Source organism: Cyanistes caeruleus, chromosome 5 (genome assembly GCF_971803275.1).
Source record: "Cyanistes caeruleus chromosome 5, bCyaCae1.hap1.1, whole genome shotgun sequence".
Classification (NCBI taxonomy): domain Eukaryota; kingdom Metazoa; phylum Chordata; class Aves; order Passeriformes; family Paridae; genus Cyanistes; species Cyanistes caeruleus.
The window spans coordinates 17175192-17198677 of NC_141705.1; the positions used below are offsets into that span (position 1 = coordinate 17175192).

Consider the following 23486-nt stretch of genomic DNA (forward strand, 5'->3'; position numbering starts at 1 on the left):
GTATGGTTATTTCAAATGAATAAAAAAAAAACTACCAAAGATTTTCTAATGTGCTCTTCTAACAAAAAACCTCCATAAACAAAAACCCACAAAAAACACCAAAAAAAGCACAAAAATAAATAAAAAACTACCCAGCAAATAATTTCACCCATATCTTTATTTCTATTTAGAATCATTGATGTGAGTATCTCTATTTTGCAAAAAATGTATAAGATGAGCTAATTATTGCTCACTGTATTAATGGTAAGATACCACGTATAGGAAAGGCAGGGATATTATGTCTTACCTCTGATCTGTCTGAGATCAATTTTGAGTCTTCTGTCCAGTTTGAATATCAATTCCCCAAGAAGATTATTAAAAAAATAAAAAAGGTTCAGAAAAGAGCCACAAAACTTATTTTGAATCTAGAAAACAAAAGGTATAAGTGCTAAAGTAGCTTTACTTAGTTTCTCAAATTAAAAAGTGAAGTTCCTAAACAGATTAAGTTAATCAACGAAGGATATTGTGACGAATCTTCAGTTTGGGTTTTTACAGTGAGATTCACCTTTTAAATAGGAATGTTTTCAGTCTATCAATGTTTGGCTCAGTCCAAAAATTCTAGCATTCAGAAAGTAAGCTTCTTATAATAATCCGGTAAGATAATGGCAAGGAAGCAAATAGAAAAATTAGTAGCATTTGAAGTATAACTTTTAACAGATTATGACAATTTTTGCAATAATGACTCAAAGGTGAGCCATGTTCTCACTGAATGGGTCAGCAATCGAGTTGACTGAGGATACCTTCCTGTCTTAATGACTTCTTTATTATTGCTGAACTATTAAAACAATTTTGATTCTGAGTGAACTACATTTTGTCATATCTTAATTGTCAACTTGCAAAACCATTTCAGCATCCTATTCTGCCTTCCATTATACCCGTTTACTCCTGAGAATAATTACTCCTGTTCTGGTAACCTGATTCATCTCAGACTACTTATCTAGCCATAAATTGGCCAGAATGGGAACTCTGAGCTCTGTGATGAGTAAGAGGGAAATTAATGCAATCTAGATTGAGGTTGAATAAATATACTTATGACCATAGTAATTTTTGTCTGAATGTATCAAAAAATTTGAAAACTCCAACTGTGCATAATTCCTTTTGTCATCAGCTGCAGGTTACAAATGAACTAAGGCAGACCTCTGATGAACCTCCTATCTCTGGGATCTTAGTAGGTGTTCAGTGGCAAACTTGATATTTGAAGGTATAGGTACTCTCACTGTCTTGTAAACATAACTTTAAATCTCAGACTTCAAAAGAGGTAACTCAGATGGCATATTAATATAATTTCAAAATTTAACATGTATATCCTCAGGCTAAATAAAATTTAATTCAGTAATGCAAAAATAGTCAAGGACTTTACTGAGATGATAGATTACTTACCAAGAGGACAGACTACATCCTCCCATAAAGAAGAATATGGTCTTATTCCCCAAGGGGTATAATACTCATTGCACTTGAATATTATGGATTACCTGCAGAAATTTTGGCTTTCCAGAAATATCAGGTTCAATAAACAAGATAAATCTCTGTCTTCTTTTAAGGTGCAGCTGTTAAGAATGGGCTGTCACCATGAGAGAAACTTATGCAGGCTGCATCTTGGTTCTGTTGTTACTGAAAGTTCCTCAGACACAGGCAAGAAGTAGCTGTATATAGATTACATTTATTTGGTTATCTAGAGACACCCTATCACTTTGTAGAGATGCTGTTAGGAAAAAAATTCTGAGTATGAGCTTCAAGTACAGAAAGAATAGATCAAATTGTGGCTGTACAAACGTCTGTTCTGATATACATACCTACAGCAGCTGGTGGGTGTTACTGACATAATATCATAATGCTTATGTCCAAAAAAAGTATTGCCCTTAATGTTCTTAACAACTCACTTCTCTGGTAACCCTTTTTCTTTTCTATTTCAGATGTCGGGGTTGTTTTCTCTATTAGAATTTGGTTTTAGTAATGAGAGTTGAACTATTAATCACATTTCTTCTGTGTAAAATTAGACAATATTCCATACAATACTCTGATATAACTGATAAATAAATATCTGATTAATAAACATATATTTACCTGATCTACTCTCATTTTCCTTTCATTATCTCACATCATCAACAATAAGAAAATAGCACTCAAAAATCACTTCGGATGATTGGAATTTTTCCTGTTTACAGAATAATATTTTTGGGCTATTGGTCCCAACAAAGAAAATGTGCCTGGAGAACCACATACCTCCATAGATACCACTGGGAAAAATGACTGCAGAAAGGAAAAACAAAGTTGTTGCTCCAGATAAAATCATCTGCCTTATTATATCTAGGCAGCATTCAGTCTGGCTGAACTGAACTTTCTACCAGGTGCTGAACAATTAATCACCAGAAAAACAGGTCAGATAAATAAAGGAAGAACTCTCCTATAAAAAATAATGCAAAAAAGCATTGTATTGATAACTTGGAGAGTAAGACTCTATCCATCTATTTCTTTGTCATCCTTTCAATTACAGTGTTTATCTCCTTCTGTGTCTGTAGATGCAAAGTACTAGACACACACATTATTATTGAGTGTGACAGTAAGTGTTGAGAAAAGACTCTTCAGCAGACACTGACCTGGGAACACCAGGTTTTTCAGCAACAATGGACCAGCCTTCAGAAGATGACTCAGAGATGACAGACCACTTCTAACAACAGAAGGCACCTATTACAAATTCTCATGGCTAGCAAGCTGCTTTTCTTGACTATTTCTGGTTTTTCTAAGACTGTATCTATAAGTTGGGGCTTCTAGTATGAAAAATGGGAAGAGCTTTTCTCTTATTCATTCTGTGGTGGCTTGCTGACCAGTCATGCAGGATGCACAACCTGGTCAGATGTTCACATGCACATAACTCCAAGTAAACTACAGTACATGCTGCTGTCTACAAGTGACTTGCTAGTGCTGTTCCAGCTACATATTTAATCAAGAAAAAGTTCACTGGAGTTCTGTGTTAAAGATTTCTGTCTACTGCTCACTTATCCCTATATGAGGAGTCGTTTCAACAGATGTTTTGATTCAATTTATCTTATAATTTATGAAGACTTAATTAATTAATTAATTGAACAAATTATTTCTAAGTTTTAATATTAATATTTCTATCTTATTTTTGTCTTTTGCCAACTGTCAGCTCTGCCTAATCATTTCACATATTGGTCCACTTTTGCTTCCATACTTCACAATTCTGTGCGTAACTCTCTGACATCCAGATTGATTTAAGAAAAGAAAAATGCCATAAAAGCCCCTATATTTATCACACTATTTGTTGGATGAAATGCTAGTCATTATTAATCTTCTGGAATGAATATCAAGGAAAAACCTGACAGAGCACTGCAACAGGCTACTCAGAGAGTTCATGGAATCTCCTTCACTGGAAATGGTCAAAGCCTGCCTGGATGTGAGCCCATGCAACCTGCACTATGTGAACCTGCTGTAGCAGGGGGTTGGACTAGATGATCTCCAGAGGCACCTTCCAACCCAACCATTCCGTGGTTCCTAGGTATTACTCCTTTTCCATCCAGGAAGAACACTGTGAGGAGGGACATCGCTGTGGAAATGGTGACATTCCCAGCAGATCATAGCCTGGATGGCAAAACAGCTCCAGAGGCTGCTAGTTTGAGAGCAACCACAAGGAACTTCCACTTCCTTTCCAGTCATATCCAGTCCTTGTTCAAAAACTGTTGTAAATATCATAAGCAATTACCTATGCATCTGTGGTTTTGCTCTTTTTTCCAGCTGATGAATACAAAGTATTTAATAGCCAAGTTTACTAAAATGGGATTAGAAGCTGCTTTAACATTTTGGAGGAATCAAGTGTTTTAGTAATTTAGCTCGATTATTACAATTTTAGCTGTGAAGTTCTACTGCTGCCACTCTCAGGACTTCTAAAAAAGGAGTATAGATGGATACCGACAACAGAGACATGGAACCCACATTTTACAGTAATATATTTGGCTACTTCCATGCCATTTTTTCTATTAGATGTTCTAATTGCTGTAAGGTTATTTCCTAAAAAACAAAGTATTCCCATTTAAATATTTTTGATCAGTCATATAATTCAGATTTCTTCTCTGAACATTTTTCCTAATAGTGTGGGTTTCAATACATACCTTGATAAAGAGGGGTCTATTTTTCTGTTTATTTAATTAATAAACAGAAATTAATAAATTTAGCTTTTGAAAAGCAATCCAGGTTTCCCAATAAACTTTAGGACAAAGCAATTTTAAATTAGGAATGGCCTGATCTCATGATGCTTCAACCTCTGTCTCCAACACTTTACCCAGAAAAACTGAAATACAAGGAAGATATTCACAAAAAAAATCTCTTCAATTTCTTCTTTAAGTTCATATGATCCTAATGCATGAAGATTGCAAAGTATTTTTCAGAAAAGTACTAAAAATATACTGAAATCCTATAAATTAATATCCTGAGTATGGCATAATCTCAAGATGGTAACCTTTTGTACATATACCTATTCAGGTCTTGTATCTCATTCTACTTATGAATTACTTTAAGAAAAACTTGAAAAAATTATAGATTGATACTGAGGAACAAACTTTCATGATTAGGTATCAATGCACTACTTTTAAAACCTGATAAATTATTGTTTTAAGAAGTCAGTAAAGTTTAGCAAGGAGAATATAGCCTAATTTATGAAAAGTTAAAAATTTAACCTAAGGACAAAGCCTGTGCAATCCACAACCCACAAGATCAAATAAATCTATTCTGCTACTCATCATTTTAGGAGCTGCCATACAATATTAAAAACATCTATTTGAAAATACTTTTATAACAACAGTAAAACCACTCAGCAATTAAAGGCAACTGGGCAAAACCACAGAAAGCATACTGCAATCTAAGTGAGTGCAATACATCATAAAATAATATTTAACTGAGAGATAAAGTCTCTGAAACCCACAACGTACTAAAGTGTATAAATCTATTCTGCTACTTATCACTTTCAGAGCTGTCATACAATATTAAAAACATCTATTTGAAAATACTTTCTTACAACAGAATCACTCAGCAGTTGAAGGCAATTGTACAAAACCACGGCAAGCATACTGTTATCTGAGTGAGTGCAGGAACAGTATAAGCAAGTATACAAAATATTTACTCTGAAATACGTCATTGTTTTTGAAAAGAATGAAAATAAGTGCATATTATTATTATCATATACATAATTTGCATTGAAGGGTCTGAAGGGAGGAGAATATTTTTTACACTCATTATAGCTATTATGACACTGAACAGAGTGCTTTTAATTTACATCATTGCACCTGATTATTCCAAATTAATGTGTTTCACAAAGTACAGAATCATGAAATCCAGTGGAAGATAAGTTATCGTCAGGCTTTTTTTACCATGATAGGGGCACAATAGGATTCTGAAACCTCAGTCTCTACCAAAGCTTCAGAATGAGTTTTAGCATCGTGCATTGCGTGCACTCTGCTAGAGATTATTACTGACTCTGATCTCCAGGTGGATATAGGATGTGTTTTATATACTGTAAACTATTAAATGGTGGGAAACAAATAGAAAGGTTTTCTTGGGACATGTTAACCTCTGTGAAAAAGAAAGAAGTGATATAACCTACCCAAATCTAGAAAACTAAAAATGTCCTCATAAAACCCAACATTTTCAGAAAGCTGAGACCAACTTCCTCACTGATTGCCAGAAAAGCACATGAATAGTCTGACTACACTTGTAAAATTTCCTTTTTTTAACATTCTAATTAAAAACTTCTCTAACACTTACACAATTTTACAATGCATGTACTTTTCATTCAAGAGTAGAAATGAATAGCCTTGATACTAACTAACATTTAGACAATTTTTTTCAATTCTCTAGTAAAAGCATAAGAATATTTTTATTTTTCCTATTGTAATCAGTTTAGATCTTTAAATCACAAGTTTAAGGAAAAAAATGGGAAAGAAATCTTCTACTCCTGAGCTAAGAAGAAAAAAAATCTTCAGACTGTGAAATTTAGCTAACATCATTATTTATACTGTTACTTGATTCTCATGTAACATGCCCTTTATGTCATTCACAGAAGTAGAACATCACAGAGGAATGGGGCATAAATATCTTCCTGTGATTTCCCTTAGCTAGCATGCAGGAAACCTCTCCTGGAGTAGGTAAAAAGAAACTTTAAGACTCTATGCACACACAGACTGCCAGACTTTTGACCAGAGAGGCAGGAAAAACAGGCATCTGCACAAAATCTTACAGAAATAATACAACCACTTACAGACATCTTCACTATATTTTGAATTGTCTTTCCATTATCAGCTTCTCCAACCATAGCAACAAGTACAGGCAACAATCAAATGATGCATTTTTCTGGGGAACCCAAACAGATGTGGCAATCAGACTCGACTTGAGAGCACACTCAAACATGCCAAACAACTTAAAACGTACATACAGATTTTTTTTTTCTCAATCTTTGCAGCTTCTAATGCTGGAAATAACTTTTACAATAACATTGATCATGTTAATTGATACTTCTTAAATCTAAACACAGCACAAAAAGAAAATCAGAAAGTCAAACCTTTAAGGGAATCTTGTTGTCATTTAAACTTGATAAAATGTACTCTAACATAACCATAAAATTTTCATTAAAAAAGCACTTGATCTCTGAAGGGCTTTAAGATTCTCTAGCAAGATTCTAGCAAGTCCACGCAAGACAGCAACACAGACAGAGTACCAGCTGAGTAACTTCCTTCTTTCAAATCACTTGAAAGGAAGGCTGCATTTCTTGAAAGGGTTACATAAACAGGACTACTTTAGATGTTTTCATAGGAGAAAATTTTGCTTAACCGTAATTTTTGTTATGGTTAGCACATGAAACCATAATTAAAGAACAGTGTTCTCCTTTTCACAGGTGTAAGTATGTACACTGCATTCAAATGCCCACTTACAGGAAGATCTGAGAATACAATATTCCTTCAATATTTGAGAAACAGACCACTTCAGAATGTAATCTAGTAAAACACTAGGATGCAATGATTGCAGTGATTGTCATTACATTATCGACCATGCTGCAAGCACTGCTTTTTTAGTCCAACTCTTCATATGGTACGAATAACAGCTCTCTTAGAAATAAGGTAAAAATAATCAATATTCCACTATTCCACATGTAAAAAACACATTTAAAATAATCTTCTTCTTTTTAATTCTTACTGCTTTATAAAGAAACAATATTGCCAATAGAGGAGGGGATCTGTCTAAGAAAAACAAAGCATCAAGCAATAAAATTTGCACTTGATTGCCCTTAGTGAATGTTTAAGTTTCTTGGTTTGAATCTGAGTATTGTAGTTCTTCGTCAAGCACAGTTTAAAATGTTAACAGTAAATTAAATATTCAACAGGTTTTTAAATACTATAAAAGATACATGTTGATCTTACAACAATTCTAGTAGAGATGACGTTAACGTGCATACATTACAAAACAATTTTGATTACAAGACAGTTTGAAGGCAATATGATTGCCTGTAATCATACTAAAATCTGCCTTTGCCCTCCACTACTTTAAATGAGCAGATTTAAAACAGGAATAAGAGATTCAGACTTTACCAGTCAAGTTTATACTGGCAGTTTTCTGGATACCAGTTTATTTTTCCTGCAAAATCAAACCACAACCAACACCCACAACAGACAGCCCCTGATGTGCACGTCGCTCTCCAAGTGACTGGGGTAGTGCCTCACATCCAGTTCACAGGTGCTCCTGCCTCGCTGCAAGAGAATAACCACAACAGAAAAATGACGAGCCACTGAAAAGCACTCCCTTACCTTCTAAACCTGCTTCAATCAGCCCAAACTGTTCCAACACTTTTACAAAAAGCACAATCACGATCAACACCGCTATCATTTCAAGCCCTTCCAAGTTCATGGTGAGTTAGGTCATGATCTGACCACCGCCAATGAGGAAAGTGTTCTTCTGCCCGGCTTTCTTTGCAAAGCCATTAAACTAGGCGCGGAAGGCTCCTGCGAGGGAAGGGGGCGAGTGGGAGGGGAGCGGCAGAGAGCACATCCCGGCTACCCCAGCAGAGGCCAGGAGAGGCGGGCGGATCAGCTCCGGCCTGCCGGCGCTGCCCGGCTCGGCGCTGCCCGGCTCGGCGCTGCCCGGCTCGGCGCTGCCCGGCTCGGCACAGCCCGGCTCGGCACAGCCATGCGGGCAGCGGGGCCGGCCGGCGGGGCACAGCCCGGGCTCAGTCGGGAAGGGGCCGCGGGAGAGGCAGGGCCGGCCCGGCGGGAGCCGCTCCCGGGCTGGCGGCGGGGCCGGCGGCGGGCGCGGAGCCGTTGCCAGGGCAACGCGGGGAGCGGGCGCGGCGGGCAGGGCTCGGGCCGGGCCGGGGACACCGCTGCGCCCGGGGAACGGCGGCCGGGACACCGGCCCCCTCACCGCACCCGGCTGTGGCTGCCGCCAGCCGGAGGATGTGGCGGTGGGGCACTTGCCAAGTTCTCCGTCAGTTCCTCCGGGTAAAACAGCTGCCTCGGTACGATGACATTCCACCTGTTGCATGTGGCAAGTAATTCACGACACTGTAAATGTAACAGCGACCTAAGAATCATTTTTTTTTTTTTGGTTTGTTGAGGGGAGTTGTGATTATAGAAGAAAAAAAAAAAAAAAAAAAAAGAAAAAAGCCATCTCAGATTCTTCAAGGCTTGTTTTCTGGGCTCTGATTTGGAAAACAAAAATTGAAACGCTAGATAAAGAATCATAGTCTGAACTATAGAATGGTTTGGTTTGGAAGGGACCTTAAAGATCATCTAGTTCCAAACCCCTCACCACAGGCAAGGAAACACCTACCACCAGACCAGATTGTTCAAAGCCCCATCCAACCTGGCTGTGAACACTTTCAGGGATGGGGCAAGAAAAACAAGAAGCAAGCTCTTTTTTTTTTTTTTTTTATTGTTTCTCACTTCAGTAATATTTTCTAAACAAAGTACTTTCCATGGAAAACATCAACAGTGAAATACAGGAATACTGACCACAGAACTGAACTGGTATCTTATACCACTGGCCTATCTGCAACAGTCTGCAGTACTGACATTGTCACATGGAGTGTATTCATGGTTAAGGACTTACTCTTTAAATCCCTTAAAAATTTAGCATCTAAGAAGAAATCTACAATAGAAAAACAGCACCTCTATTGCAGCAAAAAATGAGCAGGGGAACAATTGCAACAAATTTAATCCTGTCTGGTAGAGCACTGTCCTCCTCATGGTTGAAATCAATTTTACTGCCAAGGGCTTGGTTTTCTTTCTTTCCTTAGATAAGATTACAAAAAAAATTCATTGTGTTATGTGAGAACTGGCAGCAACTTCTAAGTCCCCCAGGTATACTTGCATTATAATGGATGTTGTCGTTACTGAAAACCATGGAATGAACTGAGAGTAACGGCACTAACAGATAGACTATAGGTACCTTTTTTGTACAGTAGATAGATAAAGCCTTACAGCGTAATGTTCACGTCACTATTCTGTGATTTTTACTCAGGATTGGTCTCCCTGAAGCTGCTTAAAGTTTTTCTGCCATAAAATTCTAGTCTCAACACTCCATCTTAAATATTGAATTAGTTTCAGTTCTGCAGGCAGCTTTTCCTTGGGAATCTTTGCTTTTATTTGCTGCAAACTTTCTCCTTATGTTCTTTTTTTCCTCTCAATTTTCGTTCCAAACAATGCTAAATGTCTTCTCCATCCATGTCATCTAATGATGGCTGCAATGAAAGTAGGTCCAGCTTTCCTTCAATGTGGAACTAAAATACACTATTTATCAGCATCAGGAACATAGTATTTGTAATCTTGTATGCCTTTACCCAAAAGGTGGATACAAGTTGTGTCTGGGTACGTGCAACATTATCACCTGAAAGGACACACTCCTTTTAATTAACAGCTTTTAGTAATATTGGTCTGCTGAAAATTTAAAAATGAAAACAGCTTTTTAAAGACTTTTTTGTAAAGGTACTTTTGTGACAGTTCCACTTACTCAGCGCTGAAAGCAAAAAAATGGCAGCAGAGTTTGTGGCGGCAGTGCTGCAGAGCTGGCAGCTGCTATTGCCCTGCAAACTGGAACCCCATGGCTGGCAGTGACTAGACAAACACACGTGTCGGGGATCTGCCTCCTCAAGTATCAGCAAACTGAACAGTATTTCCCAGAGGTGTAGGTGCACTGAACCTATGGCTAATTATGACTTTTCTGCCAAGACATAGAAATATGGAAGAAATGAAGAATTAGTATGAAGGCTACAGTTTTACAGAGGCCAAAGCACAGTAAGAATGATATTCTCCAGGGAAGGCAAGGTTTTTGTAAGAAAGCTGTGACTAAACTTGTGTTTCTCAAGTGCTGTGAACCATCCATGATAATGCCATTTTTTCTCTCCTTTTTGATATAATTGTTGGTAACCTAATATGCAGTTTAATACACCTTCCCTCATTAAGTTTTTTTTTTGCTTTTGAGAAAAACAAGAGGTTTTATAAAAACCTTACAATATTTCTCCTATAGGAACACAAAACAGCACAGAGCTATCTCTGATCTTCACCTTCTTACCCGTTTAAAAATGGACCTGAGTCAATGACAGGTGGGGTTACAAACTGCTTGACATTGTTTCTCTTTCCAAGTGCCTTGCCAAAAACAGTGATGTGGCATTTTATTTTTTGCTCTCCATAAACACCAAAATAAAAGTGATTTTCATTTACCTATACAGTTCTATCAAAACATGACAGGAAGAATGATGCTAACAATCGAAAGTACTGACACCCTATTTTTTTCTCTTGCCTAACTACAGAAGCCTTAATATATTGTAGAATTAAGCTTTTAAAAAGTGTAGGAGTAGGAATGCAAGAAATAGGAATGGGAGGAAAGATATTAAATCAAAAATTACACCTATATAGGCGTTTTATACACAAGAGAATGAAGGCTTGTTTTTGTTATGTGTAACTGAAAATTAAAGGTTTCAGTTTTAAAAGTATTATAAATGCTGTCTCCTTTTCATCAAAGCATTTTGCAGCATTATATGTTACTGTGTGAGTAAATACATTAAACTGAAATCACTGGTTATATTTTCAGCTGTGAACATAGCTAAATGGTTACTTCTCATCTTGTGATGGAGCTATAAAACACAACACAATCACTCCATTTACTTTATTATGACTAGGATCCTTGATACCACTAATCTTAACTGCTGTTTCTTAATGCTATGTATCATGAAATGTTAATGTTCAAAAAAGACCCAATCCATTTAGACTGAAAAGTGATTGGTCTACAGATGGAGTTGCAGCAATGATTATATTTCTTCCTTACACTTCATTTTCTTACACTCTAATGATTCATTTGGATACTGCAAGCCATTCCCAGATTTTTTTTCATGGCTTCCAGGAGGACAGTCACTAACTTCTGATATTCCTTACCACCTCTCAAAATAGTTTATGGGAGTCTGGCCTGCAGAAATCGAAATTCACTGGATTTTGTTTAAAACATAAAAGATTAAGGATCAGAGCTAAACGTGATAGCTTTGGATAAAGTTATGGGGGCTGCACATGTGCAATAGCAGACGTGGAAAACACTATCATTAGTGGGGGAAAGTTAATGATAGAGTTAATTGGCAGATCTGGGTGCAGGAGTCAATGCACTGAATGGAGTAATACCAGTGGGAATCCCATGCTACATATAAAGTCTGAGAATAAAACCTCTAATAGAGGATACAATTTCTTGATTTTGACCAGGAAAAACTTAAATAATACTTTTAACATGTAAAAATCATGATGTAAAACCAGAGCAATCTAATCATTGCTTTATAAGCAATGTCCCTCCAACTTATTAAGAAGATCAATAATAGTTTTGCCTATTTTTAGAACAACTTTGAATAAATATTCCAACATCCAATAAAATCATTAAAATATGTATTCATATAGATATTTAAAAGAAGTTCATAGCTTTTTAATCTTAAAAGGGGAAAACACATTCTTTCTCTCCAAAGAAGAAAATGGGCCAGAAAATCTTTATGTGTCATAAATTCAAATGCTTCATAATCTTAGTAGCTGGCTGTTATTACACTGTAGTCTCCCTTTTCATACTCTTAAATTTACTACTAGCAATATAAATTAAGAGAATGAACTAAGACATTATTTTTAAAAATTAAATAAATAAGACCTAGTAAATCTTACAGCTCATCAAATCGCTGAGAAAACCATAACAAAGCTACAAACTCTTTTTTTTTTTAATTTAACACTTTTTCTTAGTAATTATTTAATAAATCTGAAAAAAAAGAATAAAGTGACAATTCTATTATGCATTCAGCTACTCTAAATGTTAACTCTGACAGGGGCCAACACTTTGCAACTGTCCTTATAGGCATTAAGCCAGCATGACTTCCATAGTTTTCCCAGATTAAACACAGGTAAAAAAGTCCACAGCAATATAACATCACAGTGCCTTATTTCTATTTTTTCACAACTTTTATCTATGTTTACAAGTTGAACTGTGTCCAATGTTTTAGAGCTGTCACAATCAAGGAGCTGCCACAGCTGAGTCTTGATGATGCTTATGTCATGTCAGACTACTTCCCTGTCCCACACAGGAAGCCATAGTTACTGATGCGCCCCTAAACCAGCACTTCAGAGCCATGGTAATGGTAATTCCATTGGCTGGGATGGAGGTTGTATCTCATGCAAATTGTCTCCCATGGTGTGAGCAGGGCAGGACATGACATGGTCATGAAGCAGAAGTAGTGTCTCCACACTGGGTGCATCGTTAGGTGGCAATACATAAATCCTGTACTTTTACAGAACTGATTGAAATAGAAAAAATTATGCACGACATTTACTCATAAGCAGGCTTTTCAAAGACAGAGAAAACATCCTTACGTGCCAATTGAGATGCTGTTCCAATTGAAAAGTATACCTGAAGATCTGGATATCATAACATCACTCCAGTTTTGGGTTGCTATAAATGTCAGAAGCAGCACAAAATCTGTCAATAAATCACTTATTCTTTATAACTTCTGAATATTATGTGGGTATTCTGGAGCCCTTAAAATGGAATTATGTTTCAAGTTTATGTAGTGAAAATATGGCTCCCTGAATCTGACTGTGTACTTTTCTGGAAACTATAATACTAACTGTGACCATGAACAATGTCATTAGAAGATAGAAATTTTCTCATCACATACCATTCTGATAACTCCATCTTTGCTACAGGTCCTTAAACCTCATTAAAAAGAAAAAAACTTCAAATATTTCAATGCCTTAAAAATGTCAGACAACTGTATTTTAAAGCTCTCTGTGGAAACTGAAGATGAAAAATACTTGGCTGTTGTAATTCCACAGTTGCAGCTCAACTGTTTCTTGTGATTTGTTTGTGCTACTTCTTTATTAGTGAGGAATTTTATCCTAGGAAACTTAATGATTTTCAAGTGTTTGCACTTGAGAGAACATACTGATCGTTTTCCAAACTACAGAAAAATTACTAGACTTTCAAAGTCACATAGAATTACAGGAGAGCTACCAGTCATCACTTGTAAAACTCTTACGCATCTTCCACAATGAAGAACTAATGTGAGAAGCTTAATTTTGATTTTTGAGATAGCCACAGCATGTCAAGCGATGATGCTTTATGATACTTGATTTGATTTCTCTGAATAACACAGGCCACAAGGAGCTCAGTGCCACACACAGCTGTGGGATGCTACAGGTAGTAGCAGACCTGCATTCACTTATTTCACCATGGTTCATCAGGCCTGTTGGTACATGACCCACACCTCCAGTACATTTAAGAGATTGTGTTATTCTGCCAAGGCAGTGTGAGTTAACACTCATGACACAAGTAGTGTCATTGAAAGATTCCTAGACATGTCAGTCCTGCACTCTTTTAACCTGAGTATCACCTCTTACTCATTTCGCCCTTTCTACCTAAAAATATAGTGTACATTTAATGTCTTCAGAGCAACAGTTCTAAGATTCAGTGTTTCATCCCTGTCCAGCAACTAAATCTTTAATGAAGACTTCATGGGTTTGCTTCTCAGCTATTGTGACCTTCTCTTTTCTGCCTTTGTCAAGTGCTGTCTTGCTCCTCTTTATCCACCTAGGATACTGCCACAAAATTAATCTTTCTTGCTTATCTGCTGTCACTTTCAAGGCCAGTCCTAACATTCTACTGCCATACCTAGTCACTGTTGACTTTTAGAGAATACTGAGCTGTTTATCCATTCAAGCAATCATTTTAGCCTTACTTATTCATAAATTAGACCTTATTAATAAGAAATGTTGCTGGCTTTAATACAGCCCCTTAATATTCTGAAATATTATTACAACTGCTTATGGATGCTGACATTTTTGAAGCTGTAGCTATGGACAGAGGGTGAGAAATTCATAAGACAATGTGGTAAATTTTTCATTCAGATAGCAAAGGGAGAAGACACATCTTAAATAATTAGAAATATCATGAATAATTAGAAATGCATTCTGTGGTTTGCTATCTCTTTTGCTACAAATTATTGGAAAACTGTCAGGCTTTCTGCAGACTTTAGCTGTGAACATTGTACAAGTTGACTTTATCCCAAATATGATTAGGAAATTTATCTGTAGCCTTAAAATAAAGAGACTGACAGAAGGGTTCCTCCAGTTCAGCTGATGTAGCATGTGGATGTTCTCCAGACTTTTCCTCCTAATCCCTTGTTGGTTCATTAGCAGCTCTGAAGACAAGAGACTTATGCCAATCAAAAGTAAAAGTCCCAGGAAAGCCTAGCTCATATGCCCGTAGAAAACAACTTGAGAGTTTGGAGAAAGACAGTATTTTTCATAGTTCTGCTTTAAAAAACCCAGAGAACCACAACACAAGACAGAACCAACAAACTATGGAAATCTGAAGCCAATGTCTATAAAACCCTTCAGCCTGACTTAAGCCCTGGAGTGCTGTTAGTCCATTGAGCAAGCTCCTACTTTGCCCAGAAGTTTTTATTAAGACAAATGACAAAACAAAAGAGTGACAAGTTCTTTTTCTTTGTTTGTTTTTCAGACTAGTTGTACAAAGCCTACCAACATATTTTAAATAAATAAGGCCAGCTGACAGATACACTCAGTTTCTGATTCTGCTCTATTACCTGTTTGGAGCACTACGAAGCAGCAGAACAAGTTTCTTCCTAACAATTTGACAGTCTTTATATTTCTTTTCTGCAGATCTCTACCACATATAAATGTGATACAGAGAAATCCATGTGCCTAAGCAGAGCTCGTTTTAAGTTCAGTCTCAATTTTACTAGGAATTTTGGTTTGGGAGGAGGGTGATGCTAAGTAATCTTATTACAGAGACTCGTGTAGGGTGCATTAGGATGACTGAAGAATCATGGGGGATTGCACCATTTTTCTCATGGCCAAAAAACTACTTACAACTAACTATACAAACCATATATTTAATAGTATTTTTTACCTCGACAGTCCATGACTATTAATGATTGTTTTAAGCCATGTGACGAGGATAGATGGATGGCTTTTTTATGTGAACAGCTCTACAGAAACACACACTTGGGTGAGCAGTCTCAGCAGACAGTCCAAACTATATCAGTTGCATGTGTGGTCTTTACAGCATACATTTGAACAACATTAGTGCAACAATCCAGACAGACATAAAACACTAACATTTCTTAATTAAATAAACAGATTTCTGTGCATTGAGCACCAATGAAACTTTCAATATTGCTAAACTCAGCAGAAATATTCTTAAATTAATAGGTGGGGAATTCTTGTTATTTAAATTGTTTCCCCCTTGCCTGTCTTTATGCAATATAAATGCCTGTATCACCACTTCCTTCCTCATTATTGCACTATTTGGTTTCCAAGGAATATTTTTTCTTTGTAAAGTGGTCATTTGCATATAAATATATGTATTATTACAGATTCATAATTCTGTTGGTTCTTTAGTCCTCATTTCAGCCCTATGTGGTATTTGAAAGCTACTCTTATTTAAATTCATATTTGCTGCACTGGGAAGATTAGGTCTTGATTTAAATCTTCTCCACTTCAGTCTATAAGGTGAATGTGTTTATGTGTGAGCCACTAACCTTCCAAAATGGTGTGAAAATTTCTGGAGCAAAGAGAGACCGAGTGGAGACACAAAGAACAAACAAGATACAGAAATTTATCTACATATTAATTTTTAAATGCATCGAGAGACTGTTGCTCTTTCATTTTAATATCTTAACAAGAATTTCTATAAAACACCAGGTAATACTTCCTTTGTTTTTATATTTACTAGAAATACATCATCAAGAGAGCTTTGAAGGTTCCAGGGAGTCCAGGAATGTAAAACAATATGCAATACTGTCATGTAAAGCACCTCATTTGTCAAAACAAACAAAAACCAAGTGGAACACATGCAAAGCTTCACTACAGTTATGTATGTATTTATTTTCCTTTCTCTGAATACCTCATTGGTTATTTGATAGAAGGACAATCCCCACTGAGTAACAGAGCTCACATTTTCTCCTCATCTGTTGAAACATAAAAGGGCTTACACAAGTAGCAAGGCTGAGCACCTTAAGGACAGGCATTAGAGGATGCATGAGGTGCATGATGGCCCAGTAAAAATCTTTCATGCAGCTGTATATCAGTTTACATGACAGAGAAAGGATTAATTTCCACAGGCTGTCAGGTGATTAAAATATTCTGCAGAGTAAAACAAACAAACAAAATCGATTGCTTCCCTTCACATGGAAGATTTAAAAATGTAATTGAAGTAAGTAGACTGTGTCTGTGTTCTGTGCCTGGAAAAGTACTTATGCTAAAATTGTGCTAGACAGGCTAGATAAAACCAAAACAATTTAAAGACTTCTAGACCAATATTTTGAGATCACCTGCAAAACCAGTGAAGTCTAAAACTAAACAGCAGTAAAGAAAGAACAGTATGGAAGAAGGAAAAGAAATTCTGAAACACTTTCTTTTCCTCAAGCTGGGAACCAGACAAAATAGAAATATCATCCTAAAACTGCAACATAGAAATTAATTTCAGAATGTAAATTGGATTCACCCATGAATATAGTCCTATCAGAGGACTGGAGAACTGTGAAATGAAATATATATACAACACGGTAGTGGCTAGAGGTAACAGACACATGTCTTACATTCCCTTTGCATTATCTGTGTGCTTCTCCTTTGTAATTTCAGGTTGGGTTTTCTTCCCTCTGACCCATGTGCAGTGTTTTGCATCAGACCAGAAAACCTGAGCTTCATATTCAAAGCAAACAGCAGGGTCAAGAAAACCCTTGGGCACAGAGGTACTTCTCAGTAGAGAACTTTTCCACAGAAATGCAACACAGAAGCACTGGTGGCTGGGGGCAGAGTCCACAACTTTCAGGTCTTGCTGCATATGAGGAAGACAGACCATAGAAAGATGGCAAGATGAGTTTTGTTTCTGTCTCCCAGTATCCACCTGCTCCACAATGTAGGCTACACAACTTTCTCAGGGGATGTAGGATCCCTCACAGTATCCAACTGCGTGTATTTCACCTCCCTGGAATAGAACCAGGCTCAAGACATTTCCCATTGCTTTACCTCTAAAATGTTACAAACCTAAAGCCATGACATTTTGATGCCTGTTTTAAAACCTACCTGACATGGCCTGTGTACTTACTATATTTAATTGCTGGCAGAGTTCCAGGTCTCTAGTTTTGGACAGTATTTTCATCCCATTGCTTGCAGAACATTTCATATGCATATAATTTTTGTTGATGTTCTCTGGCTTTTTTGTATCCTTGCACTATTTCCTGCTGCCATTTCCAGTCACTAACAGTGTGTGCAATTCCATAGCTTTCTCTTCCGAGCAAAGTTCTAACTGCTGTACTTTGTTCCCAGCACTAATAATTTGGAACATTAACATCAAATTACAAGAAGAAAGTTTGCTTTTTCCGGGTTCTGTTCTGAACTGCTACTATATTAGAGACTACCTTGCAGTTGAGCCACAGATCACTGTATTTTGACAATCCAGTTGTGTGTCAAAGGAGTGATCTCAGACCAGTTCTTTATCCATGTCACCATGCATCCATTTAAACCACCTCTTCCCATCTCATAAGTCATCGTGAAAGTGAAATATCAATGTATTTTCTATATTGCGAAACCATGGGTGAATCAGAAATACTGGTACAGTAAAACAAATCCTCTTTTTTGTATCAAAATACAGAAACTTACATTTACTCCTCAGTGAATAACATATGAAACATAGGATAACATATGAAATACATGTGATGCTCTACCCATTCAGTAATGGGATTCTGTTCTACTGTCTATGCTCCATTATAGTTGCATATTATGCTCAATACATGACCTGTGACACCCTAGCAAACGTCTTTGCTGTGCCTTTCCACCATGACCTATTTAAAGAGTTCTGTCATTTCTACATAGGGATATATAATATGGTGGTTTTGACTACAGGAAAACCTGAACTTCCAGCACAGGTGTTTTTTCACAGATCCATGTACCCTTCCAGATTGTATCCTTCCTAGGTGGTCTTACAACATGCTAGTTAAGACTAGAAAGCACAGGATAAAACACTTCTTAAAAGAAAGCACAGGATATAGCTTTTTAGCTTAATAATAGATCCAACCCACCTACCAACCTCTGTAAGTATAATGGAGTAACTTGTCTGATAAATGGAGGGAAAATACCAAAGAAATATTTGATTAAATATTCAGAAAGGACACAGAATTCCTCTTAAAGCTATGTTATAATCCCTATAACTGCTGAGCCATGATTCATAGGCACAAAAGTCTGTGGAGTCTTGGTGCATGAGCTAAATATTTATGTGTCTATTCTAACAATATTAAATTTATGATGTGCGAGAAATGCTGATCCTTCTCCTCAATGAAATGCTAATTCCTGTACTTAATAGTTGCTTAAAATTACTGTTTCTCAAAAGTCATCACTATCAGGCATTTTACAGCTTCTCATTTAAAAACAATTAAATGTACAGTTAAGGAACAAAACTTTTGTCATATTACAACCCAATAATTACCAAAGTATGAAAACATTCGAGACAGGCCTACAATTAAAATGTTCTGCAGACAGGGAAGGTGTCATGGGTAACCCAAAATGCCACTGCATTCCATATCCATCTGTGCTCAAAATTGTTATTGTCTCTTTAAGACTGGTAAAGGGAGTGGGGTGGTATCGCAGGAGCTTTGAAGTCTGCTGGGCAGCAGCTGGTGCCCTTCTGCCACGAATTTTGTACCTCACTGGGCTCCTGGTCTTTGCTTAGGCAGAGCTCTCTGGACACATGGTTTGGATCTTGGTTTCTTGCTATAGGGCCAAGGCAGTCAGGCAGAGGCTTTTCCTTTTTGGGTTCTCTTTTCACTTGAAGAAACTGCAGCTCTCGGGTGTGAGCAGCCTGGGCCCCCGCTCTGGGAGAGAAGACTGAAGTTGCCCCAGCCCAGCCACCTTGCCTTGCCTGCTCCTGCTGGCTCCTGCCACAAGGACAGCGAATTCTGTCCGAGAGTCTCTAGTCCTTGATCTGGAGAATACCAGTTGGAGCTCCAGCTGGGAAGATGAGCAGAGCAGAGTTGGGCAGGAGGAAAGGCTGACACCTTCTTTCCCTATGTCCTTTGAACCACACCTTTGGCTGAGAAGTGCCAACCTGGCGGGGATGTACCTGGCGCTTTTGGGTCTGCTAGATTCAGCAGTTTTGTATCTGGTGGTATCTCTTGAGTGTTGCTTATAATAGTAAAACTGTTATTTTTTCACTGACATCTACTTGGTTTTGTTCCTTTTTGGTGGAAAGGAATTGGTTGAACATACAGAGGCAACTCAGTCCAGAGTTCCCCTTTAAATTGACTTAAACTAAGAAAGAAGATTATCAGGCTGTCCTTGGTTTGATTTTCTTATTCATATGGGGAGAATTTTCAATGATCCAGAATAAATTCTGAGACATTTTGAAAAACTGCATGATTTGCAGAGTTGTTCCTCATTCTGATGACTTACATTGGTGAAACTTGTTCTGTGCGTGGAGCTTTGAATCTGTCCTGAATTCCCAAGCCACTACTTCATATTGTTGCAAAAGTAGTGGAAGTGACAAGTTAAAGATTTAATATAATAATTATCTGAAACTTGAGCCCTATTTTAGCAATCACTATCAGAGGTGTTGCTGAGAGTTAAACTCATACAGAACTTACACTTCAGGTTCCAAAACCAGGATCACTGAAGCTGAATAAACCCATAGAAAACATGGCCTATACAGGACAATAACACCCCTCTCCTCCCCCACTATATTTGACTTCGATATAGATAACTTAAAATATAGCCAGCAAATAAATGTTCTGAAGGAAGCATCAACTAAAAAAAAAATTAAATAATTTTTTTCAAGAAGTGGAGACTCATTTGTATAATTTTAAGGGATCTCAGAAATCCATCTTGTCCAGTGCCTTTCATTGCATTTTACTGAATTATTTTTTTATTAAAAAAAATTTTAAAAATTAGAGTACACACCCCTGAACTCTAATATTCTATCACTCTGTAGAAGTTGAACTCAACCCCAACCCATTGTTTTCCCGAATACTTTTTCTTCTATTTGATCCAACTTAATTCTTGTCTATTTATACATCTCTGTTAACCAGTACCTCACAGAGTGTGATCTGGGGTAAAAAATTTAAACTGAAGCTACTAGAATTTTTGAAGCAGTCACTAAATTTCATATTATCCTATTATGATGCTCTGGTACATTTTTTTACTTGAAAACTGAATATCTAAGATGTTCTTGCTATTTTAAAAGCAGTTTTTCAAAAATGGAAAACCAAACAAAAAAAGGGTTTGGGAAATGCATTTTTCTAACATAAAAATATAGAATTTCAGAACCATCCAGAATAAATTCTAAATTACTCCACAGTGGTGGGAAACTTAACTTTCATTCATGCAGACTTCTGACTGCTTCTGTAATGTACTCTTTCTTCATTTCAGTTAAAAGCTTCCCTAGGAATTGACTGTGTTCTTATATACACTCAATATCATCCCAGTTGTATGATAACTTAACTGATAAATATTAATAAAATTAAACAAAATATCTATGCTTTATATTTAAATGAAACACGAGTGAACTGAAAAATCTGGTGGGTATATTATTTCTATTCAATTGGGAAACCATTAAATACCACTTTTTCTATAAACTATAAACTCATTTGTCCCCTCAAATTCAGATCAGCTTCAGCCATAAAAATTATCCGAGGTGTACAGTGTTTCATGGAGGTCAGCATATATCCCAGACTCTCGTGAATGCACACTATGGTCATGTTCACAAAAAAAACCCCAACAGAAACCAAACAAATAAAAACCCAAAAAACCCCCAAACAGTGTCTGGAGACTCACAGTCTGTTAGTTCATTGCACTGGGAAAGAAGTCCTGCCAGAAACCTTGCAAGCACCAAGAACGTGCAAGTAACAAGAAAACACTGCACTAAGTGAAAGATAAATTAAATCAGATGTAGCCATAGAGTTCCTGACTTGCTAAAACAATTGCATTTTTTAATAAATATAAATTTATAGTTAACCTATGACAAGACAGTGCTTGCTGTATGAAATAAATTTAGCATTGATATGCCAGTTTTGGCTGGACAGTCAACTTATTCTGTAACAAATGTTTAAGACAACATCCGTTTCAGGAAATTTTAATCAGAAATACGTATTTCTGACCTGATGAACTCTTTTGGAGAAATTCTTTATCCCAGCAGATAAACTACTTTGTACAGAGGGAGCTGCTGCCAAATATTCAACATATAAATTATTCTATTCTTGAATGTGTTGATACTTTGGCAGAGATGAGCCCTAAATAACTGTCTCATTGCAAGTTAACAGTTCATGTGGCTGGCTTTCAATTCTGTGTAATTTACCGAACACTACAGAGCTTTTTTACAAGGTTCAGGATAAATTAAATGAAAATCAAGTACAAATGAAGAACGGGTCATCCATGAGCAGAATTCAATGACACTGGAAAGCAGGATAGCATCTGTTACAGGATCCAAAAAGACAGATGAATTTCCAGTGCATCAATTTGTAGAAAATGAAATGGTTTGTTTGAAAACAAACAGATGTCCTAATAAATTGGGCTAAAACTCATCTGGACACACTTGCTTCTGCCTTAGTGTAGACACCATCCCCTTTGGAGTAGGTGAAAGAATGAGAAAGCATGAGATTTCACAGAGATGACAGGAATAATCTTTGAGAAAATGTCTTTCTTCTCCAAGTTGAAGCTAAAACCAGCCAACCAATCTAAAATCAAAACCCCCATGCAATCCGTAACACAGTCAGTGAGCAACAAGACCTACATAGCTCAGTGGTCCCGAAGGTACTGGACCTCATTTGCTATTGATTTGTTATATAGTCTCTTACAAAAGTAAAAAATGGGTGTAAAATGTTACCAGTTTAAAATGCTACATGGCATTTATTTAGTATTGGAGTACTATAAGCAGCATATTGGCACAGTCATATTTAGTAATTAATATGATGGTGCCAGCATTAGAAAAGTGACCAGGATCACCTGGAGACTGCAAAACAAGTCTTTTTTTCATTTTCAAGCTGATGCTTACTATTTTAGCCTCAAGATTTATGTTTGACACTACTAATTAAAAATGAAAGGGTAAAACCAGAATGAGGTATTCTGTAATTTTTCTCTCCAGTTGTGCCATGGCCTTGGAGCCAGTTGGCTGTGCTTTTGGAGAGTATATGACAACATGGAAATTTTCTCTGTGGACCACTTGTATTGCTGAAGCCTGAATATGAGGAACTGCTCAGTCTTGTTACAATTACTTCAAATTCCTGTGCCACTAGCTGTGAACTGATGCAAGGGACAGCTGGGTATTAAGTTGTCTCTACTTACTAACTAGTTAATAATTTATGTCTTAATTTACAGAGGGGACAGCTATACTTTTAATCTAGTCTCACAGTTTGTGCCATGAGGGGAGAGAGAAGATTCCCACTGCTAGAATCTGCATGGGGAGCACAGACCACTATGGAAAGTCTGCTTGCTCTTTTTTTTTCTGCAGAAACAGCGAAGCAAGCAACTAGCTTAAAAGGAAAAACTTCCTGTCATTCTGAAAACAGACACCTTGTATTCTGGATAACTAGTCAAATTAAAAGTTTATCTTACTAAAATATTAATCATTTTTAAAAAAACAAATCACAAACATTGCATCCCTCCATCTCCCCAGCCTCCCCAAAATACAACTTTTATTGAAACCAAGTGCCTTATTTAGGCTGTGCTGTTTGATGTGCCAGGTAAGAGCAAATAAAGGACACTGACAACAGAATTCAGCTCAATATTTCTGTCTGCTTTAACACAGACTGATGGAGAGCCTTAGACTTTCATTACCTTTTTAAAAATAGAAGGTACATGAATAGGCATGCACCTCAGGTTTTTTAGAGAAATGAGTCACGGCTTTTCAATTACGTTTCTTTTCTT

The 23486-nt window shown here is 36.9% G+C and overlaps 1 protein-coding gene and 1 long non-coding RNA gene across 11 annotated transcripts in view; one reads left to right on the forward strand and one right to left on the reverse strand.

The window, feature by feature from the left end:
- Positions 1–23486, reverse strand: part of KCNIP4 (potassium voltage-gated channel interacting protein 4) — a 383084-nt gene that overhangs the window by 165216 nt on the left and 194382 nt on the right. Inside the window, exon 1 of one of the 10 annotated variants that reach the window (XM_023925430.2) lies at positions 7848–8197. The exons of the other annotated variants lie outside the window; for them this stretch is intronic. Within the exon in view, the coding sequence (XP_023781198.1) occupies positions 7848–7947 (100 nt within the window). The 5' untranslated portion in view covers positions 7948–8197. Of the gene's footprint in view, positions 1–7847; positions 8198–23486 lie in introns of those variants that run through there. 10 annotated transcript variants of the gene reach the window in all.
- On the forward strand, positions 8364–19980 carry LOC111941925 (uncharacterized). Its single transcript, XR_015287575.1, has 3 exons — positions 8364–8554; positions 16309–16449; positions 17217–19980. It is a non-coding gene; the product is annotated as an uncharacterized LOC111941925 (long non-coding RNA).